This window comes from Moschus berezovskii, chromosome 9 (genome assembly GCF_049115385.1).
Source record: "Moschus berezovskii isolate FMDL1 chromosome 9, NW_MosBer_1.0, whole genome shotgun sequence".
In the NCBI taxonomy this organism is placed as follows: Eukaryota; Metazoa; Chordata; class Mammalia; order Artiodactyla; family Moschidae; genus Moschus; species Moschus berezovskii.
Window position 1 is genome coordinate 3,010,025 of NC_142468.1, and position 20,712 is coordinate 3,030,736.

The following is a 20,712-nucleotide window of genomic DNA, read 5'->3' on the forward strand; positions in this document are numbered from 1 at the left end:
CTAAATTTCTACAGTAAGTATTATTATTTCTGTAATATTAAAAATATTAACAATTGCTTTAAAGGAGGAAATAGTCAGCAGTGTCCGAGAGTATTTTTTAACTTCGAGTTCCCTAAAGAGATACATAAAGCATTTTTAAAATATAGATAAATGCTTTTCTCACATTATATAAACAGTACCCAGATAAAAGATAGTTTAAGAGCACTTTGTAAAAATTATATTAAGCTATAACTGAGTACTATTAAAATTTTTCTTTAACTCATTTATTCCACAAGTGACATTCTGTCTACACAGTACTATAGTAGATGCTATCCAAAATAAGTTCAGTTCTCACTGTTCCTACCTTTTAAGATTCTGTTGAGAAGAGTTAATAAATTAAAATAATGACAGAATAACAAATGTACAAAAGCATGATTACATAGCCCAAACCTGATGGACCAAGCATTTAGTAATGGAGTAATCAAGATAGCGTATGGACTAGGCAAAAAGTTATTACAGGAGAAATTTATCTTTAGCGTTAAAACATTTCTGTATTTATTTCAGAGGAAGTAAAGATAAGATTTTTGTTGTAAAAATGAACCCATACGTGCCTGATAAATTAATTACAGCTGGAATTAAACACATGAAATTTTGGCGTAGAGCAGGTAAGGAAGTGCTTCTGTTTTGTTCCTTTGAAATTTTAAATGACTGTTACTTTTGAAAGTGATTTGATTAAGTGCAATGTGGTATTGAAGTCTGGAGTTCAGTCAGTAGTAACGTATCAACATGTTGGTTTTTCAGTTTTGACAAGTAGTCTACAGTATATTAAGGTGTTAATGTTATGGGAAACTGGGTGGGTGAGAAGTGTATGAGGACGCTTTGTGTTATCTTCGCATCTTCTGTGAAAATCTAAAATGATCCAAAATGAAAAGTTTATTTTTAAAAAACAATCCACAGTTTTCTTGATACGTTTTAAACAAACATTTTATCATCATTTATTGGCTGCACTGATATAGTGTTCATATTTGCAAAAAAATGTAATTTATGAAATTAATCAAGTGAAGTCCGGACTTCCTTCTTCTGTTAAAGACATGTTTTGTAGTCCTAACTGAAAATGAAAAATTTTCTCAAAATTGTTTATGTGCTATAAAATGATATAGAAGTAGAGTGTTTTATTGCCTTAATAATTTAATAAATTACTGACAGTAGAAGTTCACATTTTAAAATTAAAAAGTCTCTTTTCCAAATCATATAGTGTACTTATAAGTTCCAGCAATTTGACAAAGTCTCAGTACACTTAAACTTTTCGGATAAAATGTGAAGTTATAGAGATGAGTGAAGCATAGGTTAGGAAAGAATAGGCTTGGTGAAGACATTTCCCAGGTTGAATTAGCTTTCAAATTGTTAACTACTTTGAACATGAGTCAATTTTCAGATTTGAATTTAATACTTTATCACAAATTCACTGTATGACAGTGTTCTATTAATACATTTGCAAAGTGAAAAGTATTTTCACATTTGTAATTTTCATTCCCATATGTTTAAACAAAACTTTTTGAGTATCTTAGTAACTTGGAATTAAAAATACCCAGCAAGGCAAGTAATGCTTATTATTTCTGTATTGAAAAAAATTAAACTATAAATTTGTTGGAAATAAGAGACTTAAAGAAAGCATATATTTAAACTGAAAAGACTTTGAATTGAGTATGTTTTTTCCTTAATTTTGATTAGACGTAAAGTAGACCTGAAACTGAACCAGGAAAGGATCGATGTTAAGATTTTGGTGCATTTCAGCATTTCTCACTTTTCAGGTTCTGAGTCAGAGTTCACTAGTCAGCTGGGAAATAAGTAACCACTTTAGTAATCTGAATAAATGCCATCTGACTATCTTCTTCATGCATAGCTTTATGTACACGAAGTTAAAGATAACTTAGGACTGAGACTGAAAGGGCCTCTTACCTCCTGTCCCAGACACAGTCTTAGAGAAGTTTACTCTAAGGAGCTTGAACTGTCTTCCATGGCTGGTGGGGCCAGGAGTCACTGGAAATTTTTAAATGCAGCGATGACATGAGCTTGTACAGTACGGACATTCTATGCTGTGTGTGTCAGGAAACTCAGTAATGATCATCTAAAGCAGAGGTGGAAAATACTATAATTGGCCAAATTAGTAAATATTTCAGGCTTTGCAGACCCAGAGACAAAAATCAAGAATATGATGTAGGAACTTACAGGACAAGAGAGAAAACTCCTACCCAGGTGTGTTTTCTTACCCAGTTTATACCAAGTTGCCGTCAACTAGAGACGTTCCCTGCAAGACTGGTGGCGAACAGGACTGGCAGGTTGGGCTGGAGGGACTACGGCCAGCCTCACCCTGCCCTGGCGACAGTGATTCCTGTGCGTCTTCTTCTGGAGAGCACTGCCTTCTCAGGTTGGGCAGATGGCCAGAGGCAAGGCAGTTCTGGGACTGTGGTTTCACTGCTAAGGGCCCAGCTGTTGCCGTAGTCAAGTTCTCAGCTCACGCATGGGGACCCGCTCAGGCCATGGCAGTTGCTAGTTGGCAGGCAAAAGCTAGGGAGGCAGGCTCGGGGAGCAGAGCAGGACAGATGTTGTCCCTTCAGCTGTGCTCCCCTGGGCATCATTCAAAAGCAGGTGGTGGCAGGATTCGCCCTACAGCCCATAGTTTGCTGGCCCTGCCCTGAGTGGACAAGTGTGCTCTAGTGAAAGCCAGTCCCTCCCGCTTGCGCACCAGAACCTGCCTCTCACCATTCAAGGCCATGGCTCCAGCTCTCCTTCGCTTTCTCTCCCGTACCATCAGCTTCCCTCTCTGCTCTTTCCCTTCAGCATGCACACGTGGTGCAATTGCTCCATCTTAAGTAAAACAGGAGCCCTCTTTCAGCTCTACCCTCCAGTTGCTAATCAACTTCTCTTCTAATCTACATACGAAGGCATGTCCAAATAGTTATTTACACTTCATACACTGTTTGTGTTTGTGTGTTTGTTTTTTAATTTATGTGGCTGTGCCAGATCTTAGTTGCAGCCTAAGGGCTCTAGTTCCCTGACCAGGGATGGTACCCGGGCCGCCTGCATTGGGAGTGCAGAGTCTTAACCACTGGACCACCAGGGAAGTCCCTATTTACACTTTAAATTTCCTCTTTATCTTCCCCTTCTTTTGAGAGAAGTCTAATCTGTTTTCTCCCCCTGACCACTTGACTTTAACTGCCCTTGCAAGTGTGCTCAAAATTCTGGCTGCTGTGTTAAGAGAAGACAATCTTTCAAATACATTTGGAATATGATTGCTTTTCACCATTTTCTGTGCTGCCACAGGCCCGTGCCACCGTTACCATTTGCCCAGATGATCCATATAGCCTAATTCTTTTCATCCTGCCGCTATTCAGATTACCCTTAACACAGAAATCCGAATGAATCTGGTAATAAGTGATACGCAGAGTCTTGTCATTCCACTCCCCGAGTGTTTCTCATCTCATTTAGAATAAAAGTTAAACCCTTACAGTGCTTACCGTACTGCTGTTGCCAGACTGTCCTCTGCAGTTGAGATAACACCGTAGAGTCCAGTAATGGCGAAGAGCTCCTGGGCAAGAATGGACGGTGTAAAATACCAATTAAAGTTTATGGTGATTTTAATCTGTATTTCTCTAATTATTAATGAGCTTTTATTGGTCATTCATTACCTATTGATAGGTTCTGCCCATTTTTCCAAATGAATTCATTATATATATACATTGTGGTGGTGGATTAGTTGTGAAGTCATGTCCAACTCTTGTGACCTCATGGATTGTAGCCCACCAGGCTCCTTTGTCCATAGGATTTTCCAGGCAAAAGTACTGGAGTGGGTTGCCATTTCCTTCTTCAGGGGATCTTCCTGACCCAGGGATCGAACCTAGGTCTCCTGCACTGCAGGCAGATGTTTTACTGACTGACCTACTAGGGAAGCCCATATATATTTCTTGAATAAGTGATTGAATAATGAGTTCGTTTGGAAAAATGGGGAGAACATATCAATAGGTAATGAATGACCAGTAAGGACCAAGTGTTCCTTGAAAGGAGAGAAGGCACAGGAACTCTTTTCACCATTAATGGGACTATACATTGTTATATCAACTTTAGAGGACAGCTTGGCGACAGAGATAATAGCTCTCATCTCTATGCTACTTTTTTGCAGATACTCTGTGATCATTCCTAAGCGATCCTAGAGAATCTCTTACACTTTTATAGAAAAGGCCCTTGCAAGAATGTTTAGAGCAGCATTGTTTTCAATATCCAAATCTTGGAAACAGCTTTATTCAGTCCCCATTGATAGGAAAATGTTATATGGAATATAAAATGTTATGATAGAATGCTATATAGTTATGAAAATGAGGTTTCTAGGAGTAAACCTCCATTGCAAATCGTTGGTAAAAAGAGTAGGTTTCAAAAGAAGACATAGGATGATATTTAGGGAAAGTTTTAAACATGAAAAAAGATATGTTACCTAAGAATTCATAAGTAAGTAGTACAATATGTGCAAGGGAATGTATGAGAATAGTCATCATCACATTCGGAATAGTAGGAAGGGTGAAGAAGGGAGATGCGATTAGTGTACATTTTGGTTGTTGTAGTAGTTTTGTGTAAGTTGATAATGGATATAGAAGAGTTTGTTGCATTTTGTATTACTTTTTATATTAACTCTGTGATATATAATTTTCTCAAAAAGTAATCGAAAGATGGATTTGAACTGACTTTTAGTATATGTTTTTGTTTATCCAAAAGCTATGACCTCGTGCACCCATGGGTATGGCTGCCTCAGCCAAGCAAGATGTTGTCCAGGTCACTGATTGAGAGACATGTATTTTTCTTTTTCCCCTTACTGTTATGTGTCTTTCTCTTTAAATAAGAAAAACAGCAAAGAAGAAATTTTATGACTTTGTATTTTACATGTTTTGAAAGTGGTACTTTCATAATATTTTTTATGAACCAGGGGGAGGATTGATTGGAAGAAAAGGCTACGTAGGCACACTGGGGAAAAATGACACAATGATGTGTGCAGTGTATGGATGGACTGAAGAGGTGGCTTTTTCTGGGACATCCACAGGGGACGTGTGTATCTGGCGAGACATCTTTCTTGTAAAGACAGTTAAAGCACATGATGGACCAGTGTTCAGTATGCATGCATTGGAAAAAGTAAGTCCCTTCAGTAAATTCTGAATTGAACATAGTTTGACCATGGCATGCAAAACATTGTCACAAGTACAAGAGCACCACCTTTCTACTTAGCTGAGCCACCCAGTAATGATCCTGACCGAAAATAAGGTCTCGGTTCAAACTCCTGAACCCAGAATAGAATATGTCTGCTGTTAAAAAAATTTTTAACTTATTAATAGTATTTATTAATCACTTACTGTGTGTCGAAAATTGTTTAAGTGTTTTATATGTTGTCACCAAAATTAAGTGTTTTATATGTTGTTTATATGAGGTAGCTACTATTACTGTCCCTTCTTTTTAAAAGATGGAATTATGAAGCCTCCAGGTAAAGGTGGTAGAGCTACTTTATGGTTCCAGACTGGAAGCTGCTTTTAAAGGCCTAGCCTAAAAGTAAAAGGTTTTGTGTCACTGTAAATATTTTTGCAGGTTCCATGTTAATGTTTAAAAAATGTAATGGACTCTGTTTGTTTTTTACACGCTATAATTTTTGGCCGTAAATTTTGTTTTCTCTAGAGTTTTTCATTATAAAGGAAGATGAGTATTCTAAAAATACTTAGACTTTTATTAACGTAATTAAACCTTTCACTTTCATAGGGGTTCGTAACTGGAGGGAAAGATGGGGTAGTCGCTCTTTGGGATGACTCCTTTGAAAGATGTCTCAAGACCTATGCTATAAAAAGAGCTGCTTTGGCCCCAGGATCTAAAGGTGATTTGAGATTTGAGGATTTGTAGGAAAAAAGATTAATTGCTCATTAACATGGTGATCACTGAGGTGGAGCACATGGGGTGCAGTTTTCCTTCTTTACTAAACATGCATCAGCATTCAGTATTAAAAAGAGAAGCTACTCACCTGCATCCCAGAATCATGGCTGTCCTTTCAAAATCTATTCTCAGTGATACACATAGTAAAATGTAAGCAAATACAAGACGGTTGTTTTTAACATTTGTTATTTTTCAAAGAAAATCGCCATGTGAGTGTCACATTTATCACTAGTCGGGGATTGGCTTTCAAACTCTGCCTTTTGTTTCACCATAGAGTTTAGTTGACCCACCCTCTCTCACGCTTCCTTTCCCTGCTCTCATAGTGCATCAAGGCACTGCAGCGTTCTGTCTTTGACCTCCCGGCCTGTCTATCTGCTTTCATTTGTCCTAGAACTTCCCCTTTCCCCACCCTCCCGCTTCCTCCAGTTACCTGACGATATACCATTTTGGGGGCTTCCCAGGTGACACAGTGGCAAAGAATGCGCCTGCCAGTGCAGGAGACACAAGAGACACGCGTTCAATCCCTGGGTCAGGAAGATCCCCTGGAGAAGGAAATGGCAACCCACTCCAGTATTCTTGCTTGGGAAATCCCGTGGACAGAGGAGCCTGCGGTCCAGAGGAGTCCATGGGGTTGTGAAGAGTCGGAGGTGACAGCACACACGCACACATACTCGCTGTTCAGATCTCAAACACTGTTTCTTCTAGAATGATTCCTTACACTCCCATCCCCTCCCATCTCAAAAAAGGTTAATTCCCTTTTGTTCCCTTTTCAATGTGTTCCTCACACAGGATCTGTTTTCCTCATTGTATGCTCTGTGAGGGCAGGCACTTGGCTCTGTCACGTTTACCAGTATATCTCTGAAGCCTGCCTAGGGCACAGTAAACATAAATGAATTAATCTTAAGTCGATTTGAATTAAAATTGTGAACCAGAATATTGTACGTGCTCTAAGAGGGGCAGGAGGTGGGTGAGGAGCAAATATAAAAGGAAAAGAAACAGTTGTCAGACCGGTAGTAGGGGATCTGGGATAATACATAATAATAGGATCATAGTATGTAAGTGGTTCTCACTTTTGAGATTAGTAAATTGAATGATTGAGGAAAATGTGATATGTTTATTAGAATATTTAAGATACAGGAGAAAGCAACCTTGTAACATGATTTGCATTGTCAAAATAGCATCATTGGCAGTATATACATCCTTGTATTATATTAACTTCATACCTAGAAGAACATCTCCATTTAACATTTTAGGTCTTCTCTTGGAAGATAACCCATCTATACGTGCCATATCATTAGGACATGGTCATATTTTAGTTGGCACAAAGAATGGTGAAATACTAGAAGTGGATAAAAGTGGCCCAATAACACTTCTGGTCCAGGTAATTTTAAATGTTAATGTGTTTTTTCCCCCTTTGAATACAGTCAGTTCAATACATAAGAGCCAAAAGCTGACAATGGTGAAAAATACTGTTAAATTATTTAGGGAAATACTTATTAATATTTGAAAAAAATTAAATTTAATTATAGCTAAATGAGTAGTATCAGTAAATAATATGCACATTATCATGTGGAATAATTACCAGTATTTTCAGTAATTTATTACAAAACCAGTAGAAAGAAAAGCTAGTTGTAGTTAATTTAACCCAGTCCATTTATTTTTTATTTTATTTCTTTGAAATATATTTGTTGAACCTAAGGCAGTTATTTTGCTGTGAAACTCTTTAGTTCATTCTTTCTCAAGTTTCTAACTTAGAAAAGCAAAAACTGAATGTGTGCCAAAATTTTACTCCTGAAAACATTTATGAGTGAAAATATGTTAATAATTTTGAAAATCCAGAAGTACAAACTTTGTGTGGTAGAAATATAAAATGAAATAGCAGAATTAGCTAATCCTTAACATTTCTATCAGGAATGCTATATTAATTTTTCAGTTTACATTTCCTATATTTGTTATAGGTTTTGATACTGTAAGGCAAAGCAGGTGAGGTAGGATCTTCCCTAATGGGAAATTGCCCTCATGCAACTGTGTATAGTAACACCCTTTGAGTTTTGTCTTTTACCCTGAAAAAGACTTGTGTTCTTTCTTAATGCAGACTGATTTCTTCCAGCCCCTACTTTATTCCTGTTGTCACCAAAGAGCACGTGTAGATGAAAACACTGTGCTTTAATGTTAACAGACTGTCCTAATGTAACAAGGAGAATTTGTAAGCAAAGAGCGAAACATTGTATGTTAGATAACCTGTGAAATCTCATGTCTTACTCTTTAATTTCAGTCACATGATATTCCTTTAAAGTAAAAAGATGTTGGAGTCATGGTGTTTAAATATTTATGGTCTATGGGAAAATATTTACACAGATACACTTTTACAGATGAATCCATATATGGGCTTGTTCAAAAATACAGATGGTTTCATAATTGTAAGAAGAGATTTTTAGATGTCATAAATGACATCTTACTGTTTTCTAATATTTATTATAGAGTTAAAGATTTCAAATATCTAATGTCTCCTAAATGTCAGAAACAAGACAAGGATACCAGGTCTCACCATTATTTTCCAACATTGTGTGTGAGGTCTGAGCCAATCCAGTAAAACAAAACATAAAAGATATATGTATTAGAAAACAAATGGATGACACTGGATGGATGTCAGTATTGTAAGATGTTATAACCTTATGCCTTGAACAAGAGAATAAACTGAAAAATTACTGTAACTAATTAAGTCCTTAAGCATTTATGCAAAATCAGCATGTAAAAGTCAATAGTATTTCTACATATCAGCAATGACCAGCTAAAATATATGATACAAAAATGGTACTCACAAAGAAAATTGCATAATAAAATTGCAGAAATAAGGATGGTTAAAAAATGCAAAACCTGTATTAAGAAAGTTATACAATTTTACTAAAGACATAAGAGACTTATAAGTAAAGAGTAAATAATTAGTGTGATAAGTAAATAGTGAAGTGTGATCCTAATCCAAATCCTAATGAGATTTTTCACAAATGCTGGAAAGATTTTTTTTAATCATCTAGAAGAGAAACTATTTAAAAGTAGTCAAAAAGTCTTCTGGGGAAACTTTCCATGCTAGAAATAAAGATAATATAAAACTACAGTAATTTAAAGTGTGGGAATATATGTCCACCACAGAAGTGCATTCCTATATGTACCAAAAACCCACGTTCAACCATGTTTGTAGCGGCAGTGTTCTGTGAATCAGTTTGTGGACTAGTGCCTCTTAAGAATGTTAAATCTTCTGATCCATGAACATGGATCTCTCCATTTAGTTAGATCTTTTTAAACTGTTTTCAGCAATGTTATTTAGTTTTCAGTGTACATGTATGTATTTTATTTAAATAACTTCATATATTCTAAGAGTTTTTTTGGTAATTTTTTTAGGATTTTCTGCATACTGTATAAGATTATGTCATTCCAATCTAGATGCCTGTTATTTATTTTTCTTACCTAATTATCCTGCCTGGAATTGCCAGTGCTATGTTGAACAAAAGTAATGAGAGTGAACATCGTTGTCTTGTTTCTGATTTTAGGGAAGAAGCATCCAGATTTGTTCTGAATTTAATCAGTCTCTTCCCATCTATGAGATTTTCCTGTTTCTCCTCAACTTCAGTTTAGCCATGTCCAGGGAGTCTCGCCTGTTTCCCAGTTTCCTTTCATCACAACCTCTGTTGTTTTTGAGAGCACCCTCAGTCTTCAGCTTTTCCACACTGTAGTAAATGAAGTCAGTTCCTTTGAGAAGAAGCTGGATGCTGTGTTATGACTTGCTTCTCCCTTCAGGAAAAATTTCTGATCCAGGGCTCTGGAGTTGAGGGTGAAAACAGTGGAATGCTTCTGTTTTTCTGAACGTCCTTTGCTTTAGATGTGAGCGCCCACTCGTGTGGAGGAAGCAGTAGCCTCCGCCCTTCGTGGGTTGACTTTGAGGCCCCAGTGTTCTCACCGGCCACTGCGCCTGAGGTGGAGCTTCCATCTCAGAACCGGGAGTGAGAGGGGGCTTGTACCTCTCAGCTGCGATCGCGGGAGTTTAGCCTGAGTAACAGGGAGCCAGGAGCAGGTGGAGGACGCGGACAGCTGCCCTGTGTGGAAGGAGGGTCCCCGCGAGAGCGCGCCCTTGTTCTCAGTTCTATCAGTCTGGTGTGGAGCGTCCGTGTCAGTGAGTAGGGAGGACGAGAGTGCGTCTCAGCTCAGATACATCAAACTCCACATTGTTCTTGCTGAAGTTTAGCAGGTTTTCTTAGGTAATGCTACTTCCTTTATTTCCTTGAAACCATTTCCAGAGACTTAATTTTAAAAAGCAGTTTCCATCAGTTTCACTGGTGTGCCAGTATGCAGTACTGCTTGCTCTGTCGCAGGAAGTCCCTCACCTACGCAGTCGTTAGCGTTCCTGGGCAGCCAGCTCCTATTTTCTCTACCCTATACATGTTACATGGAGCAGGGAATGGCAACCCACTCCAGTGTTCTTGCCTGGAGAATCCCATGGACAGAGGATCCTGGCAGCTACAGTCCATGGGGTTGCAAGAGTCGGACACAACTTAGCAACTAAACCACCACCATACATAAGATTTTGAAGCTAATTTCAATACTAACTTGACTATATAGTAACTCTGAAGATAAAGTTGTTACAAAGACATTTGAAGGTATATTCCAAAGAGAGAGAAGTTTTACTAGAGTTGTTATTCATTATCCTATCATTATCATATATTATTGAATGCTTTTATTTTTCTTCTAAATACAAGTATCTTTAGGGTAAAATGATCTTAGCTGTTTTCTTTACAGGGACACATGGAAGGAGAGGTGTGGGGTTTGGCTACACATCCTTATCTGCCCATCTGTGCTACTGTAAGTGATGATAGGACCTTGAGAATATGGGATCTTTCTCCTAGTCATTGTATGTTGGCCGTCCGAAAACTTAAAAAAGGTAAGTGCCTCACAGACTTGAGCGTAGATTAAATTGTCACAGTTTTCTAACCCTCACAAATGTAAGAAAGCTATACTAAATATATAAAAAAATACTTTAAATGTTTGTTCTGTATCTGCTTGCTCATAATGGCATATAAAGAAAATTAGTTATACCCAGTCTTTGCTTTATGGGACCTTCCCTGCTCATGCCTATCCTGAGGCAGTTTTCCATATCATTTTGGAAAAAAGAAGATAGGAGGAAAACAGAAACGTCTGTCCTTTATGACTATAGATTATATGTAATTTAGAATCAGAAACTAAGAAAGCCTTAACTTAAAAGGGGGTAGCAGAGTTGAGAGGAGGATGTTTTATTTTATTTTGTTTTATTGTTATTTTTGGCTATGTTGCATGGCATGTGGGATCTTAGGGATCAGGGATTCCCTGACCAGGGATCAAGCCTGGAACCTCTGCACTGGAAACAGGGACTCTGAACCGCTGAACTTCCAGGGAAGTCCCTAGAGAAGGATATTTTAGAATGAAACAGAATTGAGTACATTTGTAGGATATCCTGTCAATATAGAACAACGAAGAGTTCAATTGTTGGAGCAAGATTTTTACTGTTAGGCTAGATGAGCTTCAGATTTCTTGGTAAAGTGGTAGAGAATATTATTTGTCGCATGGGGACATTTTAGGAGGAGCTCTAGCTGGAAAAGTTGGGAACTGTGACTAAGAAATATGACAGAGTACACAGATAAAGGAAAGAATTACCTAGCAATATAAGAACCAAATTGAAATTAGGTAACTTGTAATTCATTCAGCTGATTTATTTTTACCTCCTTCATGTGACGAGTTGACTCACTGGAAAAGTCTCTGATGCTAGGAAAGGTTGGGGGCGGAAGGAGAAGGGGACGACAGAGAATGAGATGGCTGTATGGCATCACCGACTTGATGGACATGAGTTTGAGTGAACTCCGGGAGTTGGTGATGGACAGGGAGGCCTGCCGTGCTGTGATTCATGGGGTCGCAAAGAGCTGGACACGACTGAGCGACTGAACTGATTGACTTAAGAGAGTCAGTTCTCTTCCTAGTGCTATTGTCCGGTGTGCCTAACTAAAAATCTGAAGTTAATCACAGTCTGTGGAACACTAGAACTCCAGTCATGTCCTTCCCCCTACCCCTTTTTCTTTTCATTATTGATCGCTAGCATTTTCATTCTCTGGCATGTGTGTATGCACATGCCTGCACATATTGTATTTCTTTATTTTTCTCAGAAATTAGTGAGAATTGCCAGTGGTTTTATACATGAACTTTCAATGTGAACAGTTTATAGTTAGAGTCTAAAACCACAATCACATCTTTGTGCATAGAAAACCACTGTGTCAAAAAATTCTTTCCTTTCCAAGTCCATTGGATGTCCTGACCAGTCAAATTCAGAACACACTTACTTGTCAGATTTTCTTTCTTTTTTTAAACTGAGATATAATTGACGTAGAGCTTTACCTTGGTTTCAGGTGTACAACATATTGATCCAGTGTTTGTAAATGTTGTTAAATAATCACCATAACATCACTACACATACTTAAACATTTTTTTATTATGATGAGCACTTTTAAGACCTGTTTTCTCAGAAGCTTCCAGATATGCAAGGCAGTATTACTAACTGTAGTCACCATGCTGTCCGTGACACTTCCGTGACTTACTTTCTTTGTAGCTGGAAGTTTACACCGTTTGACTCCCTTTACCCGTTTTACCCAGTCTCCCCACCCCCACCACTGGCAGCCTGGTCTGTTCTCTGTCTCTCTGAGCTTTTCTTCTTTGATTGTGTGTGTGAGTGGGGTATAGTTTTTGCCTTCCTGTGTCTGATTTAGTTCACCTGGCATAAGGCCCTCAAGGTCCATCCATGTTGTTGCAAATGGCAAGCGTTCACTCTTTTTACTGACTGAGTACTGTCAGTGTGCGTGCATGTATACACATGTACATGTGTGTACGTACAGACACATCTACATATACACACATGTACATGTGTGTACGTACAGACACATCTACATATACACACATGTACATGTGTGTATGTACAGACACATCTACATATACACACATGTACATGTGTGTACATACAGACACATCTACACCACAGTTCCACAGTTTCTTTATCCTTTAATCACTGGAGGTTCAGACGGTACAGCGTCTGTCTGCAATGCGGGAGACCCAGGTTCCATCCGTGGCTTGGGAAGATCTCCTGGAGAAGGAAATGGCAACCCACTCCAGTACTCTGGCCTGGAAATTCCATGGACGGAGGAGCCGGGTAGGCTATACAGTCCATGGGGTCGCAAAGAGTTGGACACGACTGAACAACTTCACTTCTTTCACTTTAATGCGTTCATGGACTCTTAAGTTGTTTCTGTACCTTGGTTGTTATAAATAATGCTGCAGTGAACATAGGGGTTTAATATATCTTTTGAGTTAGTGTTTTTGTTTTCTTTAGATAAATACCCACGAGTGTAATTACTGGATCATATGATGTTCTATTTTTAACTTTTTTGAGGATCTCTGTTTTTTTTTAAGCCTCCCTTCAAGTGGACATTATTATCATTTCATGCAGTCAGTGATACTTAGATTTATCTATGCATATGCATTTCTTTGTTCACATTTTTTTCTTGTATCTCAAACATTTTCTTTTGTCATTTTCTTCTAAAATACAATTTCAGAATTTCCATAATGAAGATTTGTTGGAAATTCTCTCATCTTCCTCTGAATGAACCAGTAGTGTATAAGAATAGGGCACTGGGAATGGTCTGTTCTAACAGAAATATTCTATCACTGATACTGCAGTTCTTTAAAAGCAAATCAGTTTTATTCAGCTTTTCATTGTTGTTTTTAAATTTTTGATTGGCATTATATTACCATTGTGAACTGTTACCGCTGCCCTACCCTTGGTATACTACTAGTCTGAACATGTTTTGATTTTTTTACTCTCCTTCTTGAATGCTAATTTAACTGCTTCTGGAGTTCTTGACTCAGAGTTATTATTTCAATGGTTTTCATTGTTCTCTTTTACATTTTCTATAGTTTTGAGGCTTAATAACATTGTGCATGTATGTGGTCTATTATTTATTTAGGGTCTGTGGTGTTTTCTGAATCTTTGGATTTATGTCATGTATTAGACCAGAAAAATTGTCTACCAGTATTACTGGCTCCTTCTAGAAGTAGATCTTTGTATTAGGTTGTTGAGAAGAGTCATAATACTGTATTTTTGTTCTTAAATATTCTTCTATAATAACTTTCATTTTTACTTCAGCATCATTAATTCAAGAGGAAAACAAGTGGATTTTCATAACTTTAAAGAGACGTGTGGTTTCATGCTGATTGACTTAATTATAACAAAATACTGATATCATAATGGTTTAAATATTGTAAAACACAGTTATTTCTAAAACATTCGGTAAGCAAATACTGTTTTCTTCAGAAAATGAATATGCAAATATTATGATCATGAGGCTTAACATTACAGTTAATATGAACTAGAATTTTGCCAAATAATTCAGTTTTATGGTAACTAGTTATAAAAATAACCAGAAGTATAAATATGCAACATGAATTAATGTCTGTATTCTTAATATCTGTAAAATAAATATTTGCCAGCCTTTGCAATTTTCTGTATAGGGATATATTGGGAATGTCCTATTTAAAACTTGTATCTGTGACTTTAGCTTTTAATTATAATCAAACCTGAATGTTTTTCCACTACCCCCAGCCCATTCCACCACCCCTTTGTAACTTCTGTCTGTTCTCTGTATCATTTCATGTACTTTTTGGCCATTTGTATATCTTCTATAGAAAAATATCAGTTCAGTATTTGTTCATTTTTAAACCAATGTGGATTTTTTGCTATTGAGTTTTATGAGTTCTTTATTCATTTTGGTTGTGTAACCCCTGATCTGATACATGATTTGCAGTTATTTTCCCCATTTGGTGGGTTGCTTTTTCGTTTCCTTGCTGAGTTTCTTTCCTGTGCAGCTTTAGAGTTTGGTGTCATCTCACTTGTTTATTTTGTTGTTGTTTTTGCTTTTGTTGTCAGGATCAAAAAGTTATTTCCAAGATTTATGTCAAGGAGCTTACCACCTAAATTTTCCTCTAGGAGTTCTTTGGTTTCATATCTTATATTTCAAGTCTTCAATCCATACAGAGTTAATTTTTGTTTGTGTGTAAGACAGTGATCCAGTTTCGTTCTTTGGCTTGTGGCCATTCTAGTTTCCCAGCACAATTTATTGAGGAGGCTCTCCTTTCTCCACTGTACTTTCTCTTGACTTCTTTGATAAACTAACTGACCATATATATGTACATGGATTTATTTCTGGGCTCTATTCTTTTCCATTATTGTGTGTGTCTGTTTTTATGCGAATATCGTGCTATTTTGATTATTGTAGCTTTGTAATATAGTTTGAAATCAGAGAGAGTGAGGTCTTCAATTTTGTTGTTCTTTCTCAAGATTGCTTTGGCTCCTTGGAGTATTTTAAGTAGTACCATCCAAATTTTAAGGTGATTGGTTCTGTATCTGACAAATGCCAGTGGAAGTTTTATAGGGACTATATTGAATCTATAGATTGCTGTGGGTAGTGTGGACATTTTTACTAGTGAGCGTGGACTGTCACGTGTCTGTTGATGAGCATCCTGAAGCTCCATGGGGTCTGTGGTCTCAGTTCTGGGCCTTGCAGGCCCTCAGCCTCTTTCTCATCCAGTGTAGTTTGTTTCAAAATAAGAATTCATCATCACACATATTTTTGTCTTGCATATGTCAAACCAGACTATCAACTAGTTATTTTATTTCTCATAGCAAAACTGCTTCACAACTCGTTAGTTATGTGGTGAATATGTTTGTGGCAAAATGTCTATGACAGAGTAGCTTACAGCAAAAATACTTGACACAATTAGATATAATAGTGAGAAGAGTGACTCCCACTTCCACTTCTTGATTTCTAGACCTATGGATTCTGACTTTGAGGTAAACAGCACCATATAATGATCTATGCTTTAAAGCATATACTGTATCCTGTAACCCAAAACCCTGGTCTTTCAGGATATTGCTTGCAAAAGATTCTATAAATCAGTTTTCAGTAAACCATTCCATCACTTTGTTAGTAGCCCTCTGTGGAAGATGAGGGTATGTGATAAAACTAGCTAATTCCATGGGTATGAGCCTAATGCTGCACATCCTTCACTGTTAAACAGTTCCTTGATCAGAACCTTGGAATTTGGTGATGGTGGATTAGGTATCCTGGCCATGGATAGTGGTGCTAGCAGAAGCTCTGTGGATAAGGAAGGTGAATCTGAAAGTCATGTCTGTTCCAGTGAGGATGACTCTGTCCTCTCCATAATGGAATAGGCTCAGTGTAATCGGCTTGCCACCAGATGCTGGGCTAGTTTCCCTGAGGAGTGGTGCCTTATCAGAGGTTCAGTAGGTCTCTACTGTTAGCAGATCAGGCAGTACCAAGACCAGCCTTGGTAAGAAAAGTCTGTGTTTTTTAACCCAAGCATAGACTTTGCCCTTGCCACCTTTGACCCACTAAGCAAGTGCTAGCTGGTTAGGAAAAGAGGCTGTCTGATGTCCATAAAACATATTATTTTGTCCATCTGATTATTGAGAGCTTCCTCTGCAATAGGTACACTTATTGGACTTTCTTTTGGACACAAAAATCTTCACAGCCTATGTATGCCCTTTCTGAGAGTTTTACCCACATGTTTATCTTCTAGATTTCCTTTCCTCTCATTGTCCAATTCTGTTTCTTCCAGTTCCTATTTATTTAAATAGTGAACAATTGCTAATGAATCAGTATAAATCTGTCTGTGTAGTCCTCTCTCACTACAAAAGTGATAAACCAGGTGCACTGCTTGAAGGGCTGCCCACTGATAAACCAGGCGCACTGCTTGAAGGGCTGCCCACTGGGGAGTTTTACTACAGTCCTTCCAGGTTACCCGTAGTGGGGCTGTGATGCTTCAGTCCAGTTCAGTTCAGTCACTCAGTCAGGTCTGACTCTCTGCGACCCCATGAACCACAGCACGCCAGCCCTCCCGGTCCATCACCAACTCCCGGAGTTCACCCAAACTCATGCCCATCGAGTTGCTGATGCCATCCAGCCATCTCATCCTCTGTCATCCCCTTCTCCTCCCACCCTCAGTCCTTCCCAGCATCAGGGTCTTTTCCAGTGAGTCAACTCTTCGCATGAGGTGGCCAAAGTTATTGGAGTTTCAGCTTCAACATCAGTCCTTCCAGTGAACACCCAGGACTGATCTCCTTTAGGATGGACTGGTTGGATCTCCTTGCAGTCCAAGGGACTCTCAAGAGTCTTCTCCAACACCACAGTTCAAAAGCATCAATTCTTCGGTGCTCAGCTTTCTTCACAGTCCAACTCACACATCCATACATGACCACAGGAAAAACCATAGCCTTGACTAGACGGACCTTTGTGGACAAAGTCATGTCTCTGCTTTTTAATATGCTATCAAGGTTGGTCATAACTTTCCTTCCAAGGAGTAAGTGTCTTTTAATTTCATGGCTGCAATCAGCATCTGCAGTGATTTTGGAGCCCCCAAAAATAAAGTCTGACACTGTTTCCACTGTTTCCCCATCTATTTCCCATGAAGTGATGGGACCAGATGCCATGATCTTAGTTTTCTAAATGTTGAGCTTTAAGCCAACTTTTCACTCTCCTCTTTCCCTTTCACGAAGACTAACATATACCGTGTAGGAACATCTGAAAATCTGGCTCAGTGTTTTTCTTCTTCACTCAGTTGGTCATAATGAACCCCTGTGAGGCCATAAGTACAGATTGAGAGAGAGAAGAGACTGCAGTAGGATTTATTGCTGAAGGATTCTGAGCCCCCTGTTCATACAAATTACTTGTAACTTTCAGATCTTGCCAAGCCTGGTCTTTTCTTTTCTGTGTCCAGTTGATGACAGATTGCTATTCTGCACACCCAGTCAGTAACTTGCCTGGTCATGTCATTTTCAGTTCACGAAAGGAAGCTCAGGACAGTTAACCTGATATCCCATAGTAGTATCCCATTACTTGCTGTCTAATGAGACCTGGTAGCAATCCAGAAGCTGCGTCTCAAAAGGAAAATAGTTACCTATAAAGGAGGACGTGGAATTTCTCCCATCTGAGGTATGTTCCTTTAGGACATACAGAGGCTCCACAGACACTTTGAAGGTCATTAAATCTGCTTGATCATAAGGTCAGAGTGGAAGATCAGCTTGCCTTTTCTTGTCCTGGCCCCCACCGGAAGCTTATAAGCTACCTGATGGACGGGTAGAGCAGCTCACTCAAATGTGCTGTGTGTTGCTTCCCGAAAGGCCTACCAAGCATTTGGCTCCTTGTGCTTGTGGTAGGTGATGGGAGGTGTAGCAGTTTGTCTTTCACGGTGGAGGAAATGGCTTGACATACTCCAAGATCATTGGATCCCCAGAAACATCAATGAGGTGACAGGATTCCTATATTTTTGTGGAAATTATCTGCCACTCTCCTAATTCACTTGTGTCCTACTAAGACATCTAAAGTACTTGTTGCTTCCTGCTCCCCAGATCCATTCAGCATAATGTCATCAATATAGTGGACCACTGAGATGTTTTATGGAGAGTCAAGATGATAAGGACCTCTGTGGGCTCTATTATGGCAAAGAACAGGAGAGTTGAAATAGCCCTGAGGCAAGGATTTGAAGGTGTCCACAGATGCCAGCCAGGTAAAAGCAAACTGCTTCTGGTGGTCTTCACAACTGGTATGGAGATAAAAGGGCATATTGGCCAGGGCAGTAGCTGCTTGTAAAATGCTAGGGACTGTGTTAATTTGTTCTAGTAAAGATCTGGAAGAGTAGCTTCAATTGGAATCATCTCCTAATTACATTTATTATCCAGAGTTATTAGCGAAATCTATCTTACTTCAGCACAGGCCAAACAAGCAATGACAGTATGATAGGAATTATTATTCCTGCATATTTCATGTGCTGGGTAATATCACTGATTTTTGCAGTTCTCAGGTTTGCGGTTTTGTTTCCATTTATTGTCTTAGTAGACAGAGAAATTTCCATGGGTTTTCATTTAGTTCTTCCTTACCCCTTGGATCCACCGAGCCAGCGTAGAGCATTCTATAAGTTGCCCAGTGTATCTATTCCACTTCAGGAACTGGATGGGGTCCACTGTGATTTGAAATTGGACTTAGAATCCATCTATCACATGATCACCTTAAGGCCCCACTTTTACTGCTTGTACAACAGCAGCATTTTGTGTTCTTAAGAACCAGTGTCGCTTCAGAGCCCATGTCTAGTAATTCCTAGAAGTTTGGGTCTTTCCTTTCTTCAGTTCACAGTCATTCTCTAAGTGGCCACAGAACCTTGGAGGAAGATATATGTTACATACCTACCTACCTACATACATACATATAGGTATGTTACCTACATACCTATATGTTACATACCTACATACCTATATGTTACATACCTACATACATACATATAGGTATGTTACCTACATACCTATATGTTACATCCCTGCACACCTGTGATATATGTTACATCCCTGCATACCTGTGATACATGTTACATCCCTGCATACCTGTGATATATGTTACATCCCTGCACACCTGTGATACATGTTACATCCCTGCACACCTGTGATACATGTTACATCCCTGCACACCTGTGATACATGTTACATCCCTGCACACCTGTGACAGTGCTTCATAGTTCTTCCTCATTGGGACTTGGCCTCCCCTTCCATCAACGGGCTCTGAGTATATGAATTTGCTTAGGTCTGAAAAGTTGTTGGGCATCTATGACTCTCCGCTGTGATGATTTAAGTCGGGTGTTTTAGCTATCAGGTTTGGAGTTTTTCCTATTATGTAGATCAAATACTAATCTAGTAACTTATTTATTTCATTCCTGGAGACCCTGTGATTAATTAACCACCAACAGAAATCTCCACAAGCCAAAATATTGTGATTAGTAGTACGTCCTTCCTGCCCTTTTTGGTGAAAGAACATACCTTGTTTTTTAAGCACTGCTGCTTGGCGTCTGCTTCTCCAGGAGTATCTTTTTCATCAGGGAGCCTGTTATTAATGGTGACATTTCCACTTCCTGACCTCTAAGTGGGGCACACAGAGCTTTTCAGTGATGCCGATGCTGCCCTTAATGAATATATCTCTCAATGCTTTCATGAAGGGACTGTTTTCTGGACTTCTTCAGGGGATCTGTAATTGATGGGAGGGTATGCAGGTTGCATGTGAAAGATCTTCTCCAGTGTTCTCACCTCCCTGGGGTTTTGGATGCCTTCCTTTGTCAGAGGTGAGCCCACAGATCCAGTCCAGCCCACTTCTGAGTTTGTGAATCAGGCTTTATCAGAACACAGCCATTCCCATTTTTTCATGTGTTGTCTCTGTGTGCTCTTGCACTGCAGTAGGAGAGTTCAGCCGTTGTGACAGAGCCGATGTGGTCTGCAAAGCTGAAAATATTTATTCTCTGGTCCTTTTAAGACGTTTGCCCACCTCTGCCTTAGAGGGTGCTGAGATTTGATCCAAGTTAGGGGTCTAGCAACAGCAAAGGAATGATGGTGATGGTTTTTTCAGAAGGTTAAACATCCTCTGCAAGCATCTGTTTCAGAAGGGGAGTCTTCCAGGAGAGGAAGCTCTCTGCACTAGCCAGTGAAACTCCAGAAAACTTAGAAGATCAAGACTCAGTTTTGTTGAAGTCCAGCCAGGTGCTCCCAGTCCACGGTGAAGAGTTCTTTTCCCAGTCAGTGCCCTCACTTTTTCACACAAGAAAACTAGGCAATTCTGTGAATTCAGTTAACATTGTCAATCTTCATCTGTA

At 38.9% G+C, this 20,712-nt stretch overlaps 1 protein-coding gene across 13 annotated transcripts in view; it reads left to right on the forward strand.

The window, feature by feature from the left end:
• The window catches only part of EML5 (EMAP like 5), a 154,284-nt gene that overhangs the window by 81,556 nt on the left and 52,016 nt on the right, over positions 1-20,712 (forward strand). For 12 of the 13 annotated variants that reach the window (XR_008687285.2, XM_088839397.1, XM_055436542.2 and 9 more), the window contains 5 exons: positions 544-644; positions 4,955-5,157; positions 5,773-5,884; positions 7,194-7,321; positions 10,732-10,873. Coding sequence is in view for 12 of the 13 variants with exons in the window: in XM_088839397.1 (XP_088695523.1) it covers positions 544-644; positions 4,955-5,157; positions 5,773-5,884; positions 7,194-7,321; positions 10,732-10,873 (686 nt within the window). In the remaining variant the exon portion in view is untranslated. The remainder of the gene's footprint in view (positions 1-543; positions 645-4,954; positions 5,158-5,772; positions 5,885-7,193; positions 7,322-10,731; positions 10,874-20,712) is intronic. The other variant, XM_055436544.2, reaches the window with a different exon arrangement.